This window comes from Hylobates moloch, unplaced genomic scaffold (genome assembly GCF_009828535.3).
Source record: "Hylobates moloch isolate HMO894 unplaced genomic scaffold, HMol_V3 SCAFFOLD_15, whole genome shotgun sequence".
NCBI lineage: Eukaryota > Metazoa > Chordata > Mammalia > Primates > Hylobatidae > Hylobates > Hylobates moloch.
The window spans coordinates 85,430,806-85,444,898 of record NW_026652290.1 but is presented as its reverse complement, the minus strand read 5'-3'; the positions used below and the strand labels follow the sequence as shown (position 1 = coordinate 85,444,898).

General features: G+C 42.6%; 1 protein-coding gene across 4 annotated transcripts in view; it reads left to right on the top strand.

Moving 5' to 3' along the window:
* The window catches only part of TMEM178A (transmembrane protein 178A), a 73,610-nt gene that overhangs the window by 14,441 nt on the left and 45,076 nt on the right, over positions 1–14,093 (top strand). The window contains exon 1 of one of the 4 annotated variants that reach the window (XM_032177931.2): positions 3,794–4,424. The exons of 1 other annotated variant lie outside the window; for it this stretch is intronic. Coding sequence is in view for 2 of the 3 variants with exons in the window: in XM_032177929.2 (XP_032033820.1) it covers positions 5,050–5,449 (400 nt within the window). In the remaining variant the exon portion in view is untranslated. Of the gene's footprint in view, positions 1–3,793; positions 4,425–4,810; positions 5,450–14,093 lie in introns of those variants that run through there. 2 more of the 4 variants (XM_032177929.2, XM_032177927.2) reach the window with 2 other exon arrangements.

Below are 14,093 nucleotides of genomic sequence, written 5' to 3'. Positions count from 1 at the left end.
TCCCAAAGTGCTGGGATTACAAGCGTGAGCCACCGCGCCCAGCCTAGATGTTGCCTTTAATCTTAGCACTGGTGCGACAGGGTGAAAATCTTTTAGAATATGCATGGTTAGGATGGTTAGCTTAGCACAGGTATGTCAACAAAGCATTACCATAGCTCTGTGTTTGAGATCTCTCTCTCTCTCTCTCTCACTTTGTGTGTGTGTGTGTGTGTGTGTGTGTGTGTGTGTGTGTGTACATGGACCTTTTTTCTTAGGAAATATTTATTTAAAGAAGTTCCTGACTATAGAGAGAAATATGATGAATGTCATAGATATTATGGTAAGTGTGTTTGGAGAAGGCAAAAGTATTTTGTTTTCTAAATATTTAAACATGACCTGCACATCAGTTGTGATGTGTAAATGCCATGGGAATACCGAGAGCAACATAGAAGGACTTTGGAATGCGAGAGTGGATAGTTCTCTCTAACCCAGAAAGGAGAGTTGGAAGCCAAAAGATGACATAAAGTAACACTTGAAGAATATGCATTTGGCAACAATATCCACGATAACTGCAGGAAGGTTGATCCTGGAGTCATGGGGGCCAAGGAGGAAGCTGTAATATAATACAGATGTGAGGGGTAGAGGTACAGTAAGAGCAAGTGGTAGAAGTGTAGAGGAAGGAGTGGATATAAAAGAAATTTCTTTTTATTTTATTTTATTGTATTATTATTATACTTTAAGTTTTAGGGTACATGTGTACAATGTGCAGGTTTGTTACATATGTATCAATGTGCCACGTTGGTGTGCTGAACCCATTAACTCGTCATTTAGCATTAGGTATATCTCCTCATGCTATCCCTCCCCCCTCCCCCCACCCCACAACAGTCTCCGGAGTGTGATGTTCCCCTTCCTGTGTCCATGTGTTCTCATTGTTGAATTCCCACCTATGAGTGAGAACATGTGGTGTTTGGTTTTTTTGTCCTTGCGATAGTTTACTGAGAATGATGATTTCCAGTTTCATCCATGTCCCTACAAAGGACATGAACTCATCATTTTTTATGGCTGCATAGTATTCCATGGTGTATATGTGCCACATTTTCTTAATCCAGTCTATGGTTGTTGGACATTTGGGTTGGTTCCAAGTCTTGGCTATTGTGAATAGTGCCATGATAAACATAAGTGTGCATGTGTCTTTATAGCAGCATGATTTATAATCCTTTGGATATATACCCAGTAATGGGATGGCTGGGTCAAATGGTATTTCTAGTTCTAGATCCCTGAGGAATCGCCACACTGACTTCCACAATGGTTGAACTAGTTTACAGTCCCACCAACAGTGTAAAAGTGTTCCTATTTCTCCACATCCTCTCCAGCACCTGTCGTTTCCTGACTTTTTAATGGTGGCCATTCTAACTGGTGTGAGATGGTATCTCATTGTGGTTTTGATTTGCATTTCTCTGATGGCCAGTGATGAAAGAAATTTCAGAGGAAAGATCTCTATAACTTTGTCAATGCGATAATTCTAAAATACTGTGTCTAAGTGAATTGAGTGACATAACACCAGCAAAAGAGTTGAGGAGGGCATGTGGACCATAAGGAAATATGAGACTTTAATTTTGAATATCTTGAGCCCAATAACACAGTAAAATACCCAGGTGGAAATTCTCCGGCTCTCCCTGTCATATGAGGGATTCTGTTTTTCTCTGAGGGATGCACTGGGGATACCACATCTGGAGATGGCAAAGAGAAATTTAAGACAAATAAAAAACAAGCTAAGTTTGAAAACATTGAGGTCATAGCATAGCCAAAGCTAAGATGTGCCGGGTGTTCTGGCTGGATATTTGATCTCCCATCATCTTGACTCCATGCTGAGCTAAATGGCCTCCTACACTGATTATATTCAGGTATAGACTTTTCCTTCCACTCATCTACAGCTGTCCAGCTTGTAGTCAGTCATTAGAACATGTTAACTTTATGACTTAAAAATGTACAAAAAATACTTATTTTACAGTGGCCTAAGATATTGAAGCCTCCAAACGTATGAAGTAGACACTAGGCCAAAGAGGTATTCTCTGATTGCAATACAAATATTTCTGATATCCTCTTGGCAAAGTTTAACTCATCCTTTAAGAACTAACTCAACAGTTACTGTCTCTGTGTAGCCCACCTGACTCCCCATGGCAGTTAGTCTCTTCATTGTCCATGTTCCCATGACCTTTGTTCTCTTTTATTATTATTTTTTTTTACTACAGCATTTGCCTCTCATTCTGTCTATGCATCTGTTTCTCACCACTAGGCTGGGAATATCTTGAAGATGGGCACCACTTACTCATCTTCATATTTTTCACTCCCCTAACAGAGTAGGGGGCTACTGGGTGATAGTTCATTGTTGGAAGTATCCAAAAGGGGAATTTTAAAAACATAGACGGAGGAATGTGCAGTTGCTGTAGCAAAGCCTGTGTACACATCATATGCCACATCCCTGCTGGCGCCGTTAATGCTGCACCAGCAGAGGCATCGCTCTCATTACATACTGCTGGCCCATATTTGTAATGTGTGACATTTTATATGAAATACTGTCAGGGGCAATCCATCATATAGTAACCTTTGGGTTATATGCTGAGACTGGTCTTCAACATAGACATAAATGAACTTCAAGAATAATGCTATTTTCTAAACAGAGTATGATCAAAGAGTTCTAGCTAGGAAAATGAGATAGAATGGTAAGTTCTTTTAATTTAAACAGAAGTGCCTTAAAAAGAGGCTTTCTTCTGTCTAGCTCCAGCTGAAGACAGGGTTATTGTGTGAAGATGATTAGGTGACTCTGGAATGTGGCTGAATATTTATTTCTTGTAATACTTCAGATGAAGACTTGAAAAGGGGATGAGGACTTGCTAAAGGCTTGACAACCCTTGGGGCTTCCAAGGTTTTGATAACTTTATCTCAAGATGCATTTTTAAAAATAAAAGAACACATGATGACTTGAGTGAATTTCAGATGTCAACTGTGGACTCACAGTTAAAGGTATTCTCTCTGTGCATCCATCAAGATCTAGGATTTTATACATATTATAGAGTATAAATTAAAGAAAGCTTCTAAGTCTTATCATTTTTGTGTAAATCCAGATAAGACTCCTTTGATGAGCTCAGTGTTTGCTGTGAAGGAAAAGCTTATAGGTGAGAGGAACACTAAAATTATAATTCTTTGTCTTCCTTAATTAGACTAGAGCTCACCATAGATCTTGCTGAAACTGTGAGAAAATCCAAGCAATAATTCACACTGTCAGGTCAGCAGAAATGGGAACGGGGGTCCGATATAACTGAAAGATTTGCTTAAGTGATCTATCTATGAACTGAACAGCTCAGAATAGGCACACGATCTTCATTGGAAATGTACCCTCTGAAGATGCTAAACACAAACGGCAATGAAAATAAATCCCAGCAAGAGCCTTATACCACCTTTACAGATGTCATTCTAGGGGAAGGATATAAAGCATATTAATACCAATTGATGTAGGGCACTAATTAATAAGTCCCATTAAATCATGGAGTAATGACATTTAGCATCTAATGAATGCCTCATAATTTCTTCATCATTAATATTTCATAGCATAAGAACACAAGCATTTTCATCCCTGGGCCAATGCAGCATGGTTTTCTGTCTCTGACATGACCACAAGGGCATTGAGTGGCACGAGTGTATTGCACCTCTGTGGTATAGACTGACTATACCGCACAAGTGATTAACTCTTAGCACCCCGGGTCCTAGCGTTTCCTCATTTCAGAAAATGTGAATCTGCCTGCCATTCTTGGAAGTAACCTCTGTGACTGGAAGATGGAAGAACTGCCCCAGGCTCAGGTGTTGACTTTGGTGTGTAGCATTGCTTTGTTGTCGACCCCCACCCCCCAGCCCAAGAGGGAAACCTGCACAGGAGAAAATCATTACTTTGATTTATTACTGGGGGCTTGCTGTATGCAAAGGCAATAATCACCTCATGGAGCAGGTGCCACTGCCAGGGTTCATTGATTCCAGGCTCTTCTAGAAATTCCAGGAGGCCAGTCAGTCTGGCGGGAGATGGAGGTAGTCAACGAAAAAAGAAGTCCATCTCATAGCAGGTTGAATTGAACTGGGAGAAAAATCTCTGGTCATCATTCTATCGCTCCACTGACACTCGGTGTCTTTTCTTTCAGAAGAGGGGCTTGAGCAGAGAGAATGCTTAGAGGCTAAGCGATGGGCATGTGAGAGGAAAAGAGCTGCGACAGATAGAGCTGGCTGCCTAGGGGTCTCAGAGGCTTTATCCGGCAGGCGGCAGGACAAAGGGACCTTAGGACTCCAGATTAAGATTCCAAGGAGTTAAACGCTACCACGCAGCCCGACCTGGATGGGATTTGCTCCTGGGTACAAAACGGGACACTGATCAAAATCAAGTTGGACAAGTGACAAGAGTGAGTCTTATGTCGGTGGATGTCTTTTAAGGTCGTTGGAGGGAAGAGGACGGGAGGGGTGTGCTGAGGGGTAGGTGGAGAGAGGCACCGAGTCCAGAGCCGGGATATAAAGGCACCAGGAGCCGGGGAGCAGAGGAGCAAATGAGTGGGGGAAAGAGCGAGAGGAAGAGTTGGAGAAAAGTCGGGGGAAAGTAGGGACAGGGTTAAGGGGAGAGAGGAGGATGAGGGCGGCGAGGAGAGATTAAAAGGGGAAGGGGGGTCGTGGAGAGGAGGGCGGACTGTGGATAGGAGGTAGGGAGAGCGGCGAGGGGAGTGCGCGGGGTGGGGGGTGCCGGGGCGAGGAGAGGGGGCTGGGGAAGAGGAGGGGGGCAAGAAAGCGAGAGCGGAGCGGGGGAGGGCGAGGAGCCCGGGGGCCGGGCCGGAGGCGGGCGGGCGGTAGGAGGCGAGATCAGGCCGGGGGAGAGGGAGCGAGCCGGGCCGGGCGCGCAGGGCGGGGAGGCCGTAGGAGGGAGGTGGGGGGCAGGTGGGGGGAAGAGGGAGGGAGCGGGCGGAGAGCTGGGGCCAAGTGCATTGTGTCTGGCGGCGGCGCGCGAGCCCACCGGCGGCTGCGGCGGGGCGGGAAGCCATGGAGCCGCGGGCGCTCGTCACGGCGCTCAGCCTCGGCCTCAGCCTGTGCTCCCTGGGGCTGCTCGTCACGGCCATCTTCACCGACCACTGGTACGAGACCGACCCCCGGCGCCACAAGGAGAGCTGCGAGCGCAGCCGCGCGGGCGCCGATCCCCCGGACCAGAAGAACCGCCTGATGCCGCTGTCGCACCTGCCGCTGAGGGACTCGCCCCCGCTGGGGCGCCGGCTGCTCCCGGGCGGCCCGGGGCGCGCCGACCCCGAGTCCTGGCGCTCGCTGCTGGGGCTCGGCGGGCTGGACGCCGAGTGCGGCCGGCCCCTCTTCGCCACCTACTCGGGCCTCTGGAGGAAGTGCTACTTCCTGGGCATCGACCGGGACATCGACACCCTCATCCTGAAAGGTGAGCGGCGGGCGCACCCCGCGTCCCCGGCGCCCGCGCTTGGAGCGCAGCCCGCGGCTTCCCAGGGGCGCGCCGATCCCCGCAGCCCCCTCCCCGCCGCGGCCTCGCGCCCGGGCATTCTTGCATCCTTCCCGCCGCCTCCAGTCTTTATCTCTTCCCTTTCTTTCCCCACTGCCTCCCTTCTTCTCGCTCTCCTTGACTCTCTTCTTTCGTCCACATCCTGCGCGTCCTTTCAAGTCCGTGCCGCACCTCCCGCCTCTGTCTCCTTCTTTCCTGCCTTCGCCTCCCATTCCCCGGTTCTCTCTCTCTCCCCGTCCTTTTCTGCCTTTGTACACCTGCCTGACATGTGTGTCTTTTCTTGACGCTGCTCCCCGTGAGGGGGACTAACCGTCAAAGACTCGACTTTTCTCAACCGGGCTCCTTCCTTCAAGTTGTGCTTTCCTTTTGGAAATACCGTTTGGAAGAAAAGTGGTGCCAACCTCCCAAGAGGGGGAAGGGGCTTTCCCTGTATTGTGCGGATGCTGGTGTCAGACGGAACTGATGTGGTCATCCCAGCCTGGCGGGGCTGATGGGCAGCGAAGGAGGCCCTGGAACCTTCCTTCATGCCCCTGAAGTGCAGAGTGTGTGTGGATTAGACTTCAGAGACCAATCGTTGGCTGGTGGAGGCTGCCCAAGGCAGATAGGACACTGCTTTCCAACCTTCCTGAGGACCGCATACCCCCAATCTCCTCGCTGTCCAGGCACTGAGGAGAGAAAATATCCTCGCCCTTTAAACTAGAGCTTTCCAGATTTAGGCACTCACTCTCTGCTTATCACTCTGTCTTCTGTTTGTGGCACCTTGTCAGGTTGTTTCTGTTGTTTGTTTTGTTTGGCACTGAGCTGCAGAGCATCAATTTGTTCTTCTGAAATCTGTGCAACACCTGGCTTCTGTGAATGCTATCCGATAGTTTGATTTTTTTTTTTTTTTTGGTAATCCCATTCATGTAAAAATATTCAGTGTGACAATTTGTGAAGCTTCCTTTAACTTTCGGAACTTGACTCAATGTATTTTTTTCCACTTTGAGATGAAGAAAAAAAATCAACATCTCTTCTCTTGGACTCATGATGCCAAAAAAGAAAAAGTCCAAAATCAGTACATTTTAATATTTAGTAGCCATTCAGGAAAACAAACGGACAGATTTGTGTTGAGTTACAGCCCGGAATGGAATGACATAGAAAAGAGGGGGTTAATAATGTGTTGGCCTTCAGAGTCTTGTTAGTTGGCGGATTCTTCATTTCTCAAACATGTCAACTTCCTCCTTCCCATGGCTAACTCAGCTGGGGACTGCCATCCAAAATCTGTCCGTGTGCGGAAGGACTCCAGCACTTTTGGGGGAATCAGATACAGTAAAGTCTCCCTTTGGGAAGTGCACCATTTTCTCTTCTGTCCTAACTTGCATCCAAATCTGATTTCTCCTCATGAAGATGCTGCATAATTAATTCTGATAGTAGCATAGTACATGAACAAACTGTAAAAGCTGAATGTGGAGGCTCAGTTATGGAGTGCTCATTTAGGCAAGGCAATTTTGAAAGCTAAGCAGTGTAGTCTGTCTTTGGAAATGACAGAACTGCATTTCCTTACACTTTCTATGCTTAGAGTATTTGATTGCATGTAAATTGGATATAGAGCAATGCCTGAAACAGCAGGGCAGAGTCCAACCTACAGTAGAAGAGGGGACCCCCACAGGATATTGCACAATGCCTCTAGAAATGCCTTGGCTAACTAAGGTGCCAGTTCCGGGGCAGTCCAGGGTCAAATAATGGAGGTGGAAGGATTTTAGAGGTCACTGAAGTTGAACCTCTACTGGTTGTTCAAACTCCCTTCTACAATCTTTCTGACAAATGGTTGTCTAGCCCAGTACTTCCGTAAGACAGAACTCATATACTCGTTAAAAGAACTAGATTTTCCCAGTCACGAATGCCTGTTTTTAGATGAAAACAATCTCAGATTTATAATATTGATGGTGTTTCGCTAATCTTTTGTGTAGAACACTGAAGAGTTCTAGGTTGTGAACAGAAGATATGGGCCCCATTGCTGGCTCTGTTGCTAAATTGCAGTGTGTTCTCCAAGTATCAAGGCCTTCTTCGCCTTCAGTTTCCTTGTCTGTGGTATTATTAGGAGGGATGACTATTCTTTACAGAAATTTCTAGTTCACGTATCTGTCATTGTTATAATTAATAACAATGTAAATTTAGCTTCTTGCAAAGTTAATGAGCCGATGCTATTAAGAAATGAGGAGTTTGGAGGAAAGAACAGGCATTGGTACATTATAGGATCATAATTTGTTGTTTGGGAGATGTCCAGAAATGCCTTGTAATGTTGCTACTAACCAACCTTGGGCTAGTTACATAATTCTTCTAGATCTCAGTTTCATCATCTGTGAAATGTATGGGTGACAAGAGCAGCTTTAAAATTCTGAGTCTATGAATAATTTGAGAAAAGAAAATGTCACTAACATTTTCCTGTCTCAAAGATGATTTCGGCACCCATATTAGGCAAACATTATCACCTTTGTTTTGGCATCTGACATTAGTGGCTGTGGTATGAATTTCTTAAATGAGCCATTTATAAAACTAGAGATTAACACTATATCTAATTTTAAAATTTGAGCAACTAGAGTCCCAAGTTCTATTCTTTCTTCTATGAGTTACCTTGTTTATGAGTCTTAGCATCGTTTAGAAATTTTAATTGTAGGAAATGAAGAAAGTGTATTCAGATGGGAGAGTGGCGAGGGGTGGAAAAAGGGCTCAAGAACTGCCTGGCATGCTTAGTTAGCTTCTGAGAGGCAAAGATGTCAGCATTTTCTCCCGTGGACCTAGAGGGCAAAGCTAGGAGTTAAATGAGGAGTTCAGGGAAGAAAATGTAGAGTTGATAATATGGAAAACATTCTCATAATAGGAATTATTTACATTTCCTATTACTGGAGGCAAGACAAGAGAGATATATTTCTGAGATGTACAGGGGATAGAAACATGCAATGTGGGCAATAAGAGATTAATTTAGAAATATGCAAGGCTCTATAATATTAGTCTACTTAAGAGAAATCACTGGAGCTAGAAAAGCATTTATCTCAATGGGTCAGGTATTTGGGAGAATCATCAAATTCTTGTTTTCACACTCTCATTATGATGCTGGTTCACTTCTATCTAGCCCAGAGCCTGGAATGGTCTAGGCTTGACCATTAGCCAGAACCTTCAGAAAGAATGGAGGTAAAGTTATTGATATGCTTATTAAGCACCAAGACTAGAACCCTATGCTAGTCTACCAGACTGACAAATAAAACAAAACAAAATATTTGCCAGCATAGTTTAAACATAGTTATTTTTCTAGCAGCAAGTTCTCTTAACAGCGCTATATTGACCAATCCACATTTCACTATCTTGTTCACTGGGATAACATGATAACTTATCAAATGCTTTAGAGACATTACATTCATACTGTATTTCCATACTTACTATCCAATTCAGTAAATGCCCATTAGAAGCTTATTATGTGCAAGGTGATGCTAGAAGATTTTGGCTAAACACATGGGGGTTCTTTTGTGTTTGAGTTGGTCAGTTGACTCTAGATTAGTCTTCCATATATGCCATTCTTGCAACACTGGCTAACTTTTGATGCTGAGGAAGCTTTGCTGGTCCAAGTAAGGACTAACTTGGAAAAGTATGCAAATGAAATCAGCCTTCACCCAGCGATTTGAGTGCTGGAATAGTTGAACAAAATAGACTTAAAGCTTAGGGCTTCAAGTACCTCTTTGGCACTGGGAATGTGGGGGGCTGGGTCTGAAAGAAGTCTTTAGGTGTAAAAATCTGTAAGGTAAATGAATGTGTCATGGATTATAAAAGGATGCCAGGAAATGACAAGTGACTTAAAGATAGTTCTTCATTCATTCATCCATTTATTCATTCAACAAATAGATACTAGAGTGTTGGTTATTGTACCAGGTGTAGAAGATACAGGAGTGAATAAAATGGATAAAAATCCCTGCCTTCATAGAGTTTATTTCAAGGAGTGGAGTTTGTATTTTCTAGTGAATTATATTATAACTACTCTTAGTAGGTCATAGGACCAGGGTGGGAGAATACTTTGGGATGGCTGATAGCACTGGTGGGTAAATGACAGAAAATACAGGCAGAGTGATCACATGCAGCATCCTTTAGGGGACTCCTAGCTGTTCTCTCCCAAGTGCAGTATATATGTTTCAATTACTGGATGAATAGGAAGACAGGACAGATAGAAGGAGACTCAGTTGGAAACATTATGTAATGCTTCTTTCAGTTCTTGAAAACACTGACTTTAATAAATAAACATTGATGTGACTTGCAAATACATTATGTAGAACTTTGGAGAAATCAATTTTGAAGAGAAATCAGAGTCATAGAAATGACATTAGAAGTTCAGCTATTCACACTAGCCTTAAATTTACTTTTTAATGAAACATTTTCATTAAAAACAATTAAGATTATTTTCTATGATATATACTTTGTGCATGTCAATGAAATTCTAATTTTACATATTATCTGCAATAAAAACAGAAAATTAATATTGTGTTTTGTTTTTATAAAATTAAAAATGATAGGATTCCAGAAATGTGAAGATTATAAGGCTGAATGCACAATGCTGACCTGTATAAATCATCTGGGTTTGAATTCTTGAAACTTGGAATAGAACATGCTCTTGTAGTTGCAGAAGCATTTTTCCTCTAATGAGATAAACAGATATCAAAGACAGTGGGTCGTAAATACGTTGTCATTTTGTTCTCTATAGGAAAAGCAAAGTAAGAGATTTGGTAGGAATTCACTGGGTCTGCTTTTCACTCTGCTCATGATTTATCTGCCTCTCCTGTTGCTTATTTCCCAGGAAATTAATAGTCTGCACAGGACCCACCAAGTTCTACCTGACGCAGAAATAGATTGATGATTTTCTTCAGCTCATTTGTAGACCAAAGTATAATTTGTGTTAGAATAATTATCTTCCAAGAGCAGATATATCTAGGGAAGCTGAGAAACCAGCACCGTTTCTCCTTCTTGACCCAGTGGTTCACAGATTGTTCTCAGACCTTCTCTTGGGTTAAAAGATGCTGCTGGTAAAAGAGATTCCTCAGTTTTGGGGGTTCTGGGGATATGATTAAGACTTCGTTTCTCTTTCCCTTTTTACTTCTCAAGGCGAATAGTCTCTGAAATTCTTTTGGGCATCACTCTGTGATTTATGTTTATTCATCTTTAAATTATGTGCATAGACTGTGCTGATACATACATCATAAAACAGGCAAAAGCAAATTTTGAAGGGAGGTGGTAATACCTAGATATAAATAGAAGTTCAACCATTTTCATGCCACTGTCCAAAGAATTTCATGTGCACCCCTGGCATGTACACACTCCACTCTCAAGATTGCTTCTCTCACTGCTCAGCCAAGTCTCTCATCTGAGCAGAGGAGGAGGGATTTTTCCTATCACAGCTGAAATTCATGGCGGGTATCCCAGTGCACTGTTATATCACACACATTTATCTTGCACAGGGGAGAGAAGAAGATGCATTTTATTTCTGTATCAATTCTGACATTAGGCACAGTATTAAATGAGCCCTTTTTGATTAAACAGCTGCTAGCTCATACTACACAACTCTTAATGACTAGATTTGTAGTTTTAGCTTGTTCCACAGTGTGCTGAGGCTGAACATACCCAAGTGTGATATTCAATGTTTCAACACATTCTATTGCTAACATCATGAAGGTTATCTTGAATAGAAATTAAATTCTTGCCACTCTGCCATCAAAAGAAGATACTTGCTTCCATTCTTACTATCTGCACACGGGAATTGTCTTTTAAAAGTAATTTATAAACACAAAAGTGGATGGTACTTTAAGTGGCTTGTGATCAAAATTGCCAGAATCAATGACATTTTCATTCACTATGTTTCATGGATAACATTTAGCAATGGCCTTGAGGGGAAAAAAAGGAAGAGTTTGCTATGTCATAGAAAGTTCACATCCAATTATACCCGAGTTGCTGTGGTTTTTTTCCTTAGCTACTGATTTTTCTTCTTCAGATAGCAAAAAGAGCCCTCGAACCCCATCAGGCAGACTGCTCATAATTATAATTGCAAGTGTTCTTTTTTCATTTTTTATTTTTTTTGAGACAGGGTCTTGCTCTGTCTGTCACCCAGGCTAGAGCTCAGTGGCACGATCATAGCTCACGGCAGCTTTGAACTGGGCTCAAGTGATCCTTTCACCTCAGCCTCCTGAGTAGCTGGGACTACGGGTGTGTGCCAGCACACCTGGCTGATTAAAAAAAAAAAAACAAAAACTTTGTAGAGATGGGGTCTCGCTATGTTTCCCAAGCTGGTGTCAAACTCCTGGCCTCAAGAGATCCTCTTGCCTTGGCCTCCCAAAGTGTTGGGATTACAGGTGTGAGCCACTGGGTTTCCCTCACCCAACGAGTGTCCTTGATTGCTATAAAAGATCAGCTTTTGTTGGAGGAGCGTCTAGACATGCCTTTCCATTGAGAAAATGTCAATGCTAAGTGTGAAATGCCAGGGGATGGGAACATTGAAGGAATTGAGGTGGGTCACAGGATTTTCCCAACAGTTACCAAGAATGAACTCTGCTTTCATCTTGGTGTACATCTGTAGTGCCGTGTGCTCCAGATAATCAGATTATAATTACAGATTATATAATCACAGATTTTCAGATTATAATCACAGATCATTCATGCCAGCAAACCACGACCTCAGATTGGCCATCTCTTCACGCCCTGAGCCTACCTTTCCTTGTTTACCTTATCATTCAGGGAAATTCCACTGTCCTTTGATTCTCGATTGTGTGCACATCTGTGGTCCATTTTCTTATATTATTTTCTGGTTAAAAGAATAAAAATAAAATCAGATTTGGTCTGGTCAGGCTCTTCATTTCCCATTCCCACCCAATAGCAATGATGGGATGGAAGAAAAAAGCTGAAACCAGCGAAAATGGAGGATTGGCAAATAATACAAATAGCAAATGTGTCTCCTTTGGAGTAAAACAGCTCAGTATTTGGGGGTAGTTCAGATAAGATCATATCTTTAGGTTTAAACAATTTTGTTTTTTCTACAGTTACTATTTCTTTTTAAAAACCCACACCATTGATATTGTGTAAAGCTTTGCAAAGCTAATTGTAAAGATTTTTATCGAAATAAAGAAATTTGTGAATAGTGGAATTTATCTTCTTAAACTGGCAAAATTTATGACAGTCTATTTTTTACTCTGTCATAGTGTTTCCCTGTGGTTAAAAGTGATTGCAGTGATTAATCTGTTTTATTGCAAGTTTTATTCATAACTAAAAGGATGCAACTGAACTTCTTGGAGCATGAGAGAGTCCGCCTCGGCCGTCGTCATGAAGCTGACAGCCTTTGTTTGCTGCAGAGTCACGGGAAACTACATGCTGCACTCCATCTTTCTTGCAACTCCGCCAGAGAGCTGATTGCAGACCCAACAGTAACGTCATGGGGACACCCATCAGGGAATGCATTAGCAAGTGAACAAAGGGGGACAATACAAAGCATATTTTAGTTTCCGTTATCTTTAATTACTGAGGACACACTGAATTATTTTCTATAACTTGCTGGATGTCCTCCAGTGTTCAGACTTTTTAATATTTTGTTCATAGGTAAAAATCAACCAACTCATTTTTCCCCTAAGAACCTAAAGGATGTAATATATTCCCTTTTGGTTTCACCAAGTGATTTGACATTCTATAGATAGGGAAGAGACTCCAGAAATGTAGGAAATTCTGAGTGTACAGATAATTCCAGAAGGCTTAATTATCTCTTTACAACAGGTCACTCAAATGCAAACCCACACTATGCTTCCATCTGCCTTGCAAATAAGTACTAACTTGCACTCTTAAGGTCTGTTACAGCAGAACTAGCAGGGTAGGGGCAGTGGTGGATGGGAGGCTGTATTAGGCTTGGATCTCTTTTGTCTACATTTCAAGGAATTTTTATTTGGTGTGGGGGATGTGAGCACTTGCTTCACTCAACAATCATCAACAAATGTTAAAAACGATTTTTTTAAAAAATAGGTGGCTGCTTAGTGAAAAACAGGGGTGTTAAGTCCTCCAGGTCCCATGGGAATGTGCTTTCCCTAACTATACCCAGAGCAGTGACGAAGGGGGTCTAGGTGAGTGGGGGCAGGCTGCTGGTTAACTTGAGTTTCAACGCCTTTTTTTTAAGTTCTCACAATTTTGAAAGCTGCTTACAGTAATATTTACAATTAGAATTTTAAGTATGTGCCTCCTGTTAAATATTATTCAGTGAGCTATTCAGGAAAAACAACAACATCAATCATGTGTCATATGACTTAAAAAGTATGAAACAGACGATCACAGCCACAATTTGACATAGCAGAAGATAAGCTGTAGGGTGGGGGGAACAAAAAACTTATAATGGCCAATAGGAACAACTGAACCTACGGCAATTGGAGCTCAGTATCTGTTTTATGCCACTGATGCTTAAGAACCATTTATTCCAGGTGATCTAATCCTTAGCATCTAACACATTGTAGGAAAACTTCTCTTGGTATTCAGACAATGGAAGTTTGGTTGAAGGAAGCTACAACTTACAAGTATTGGA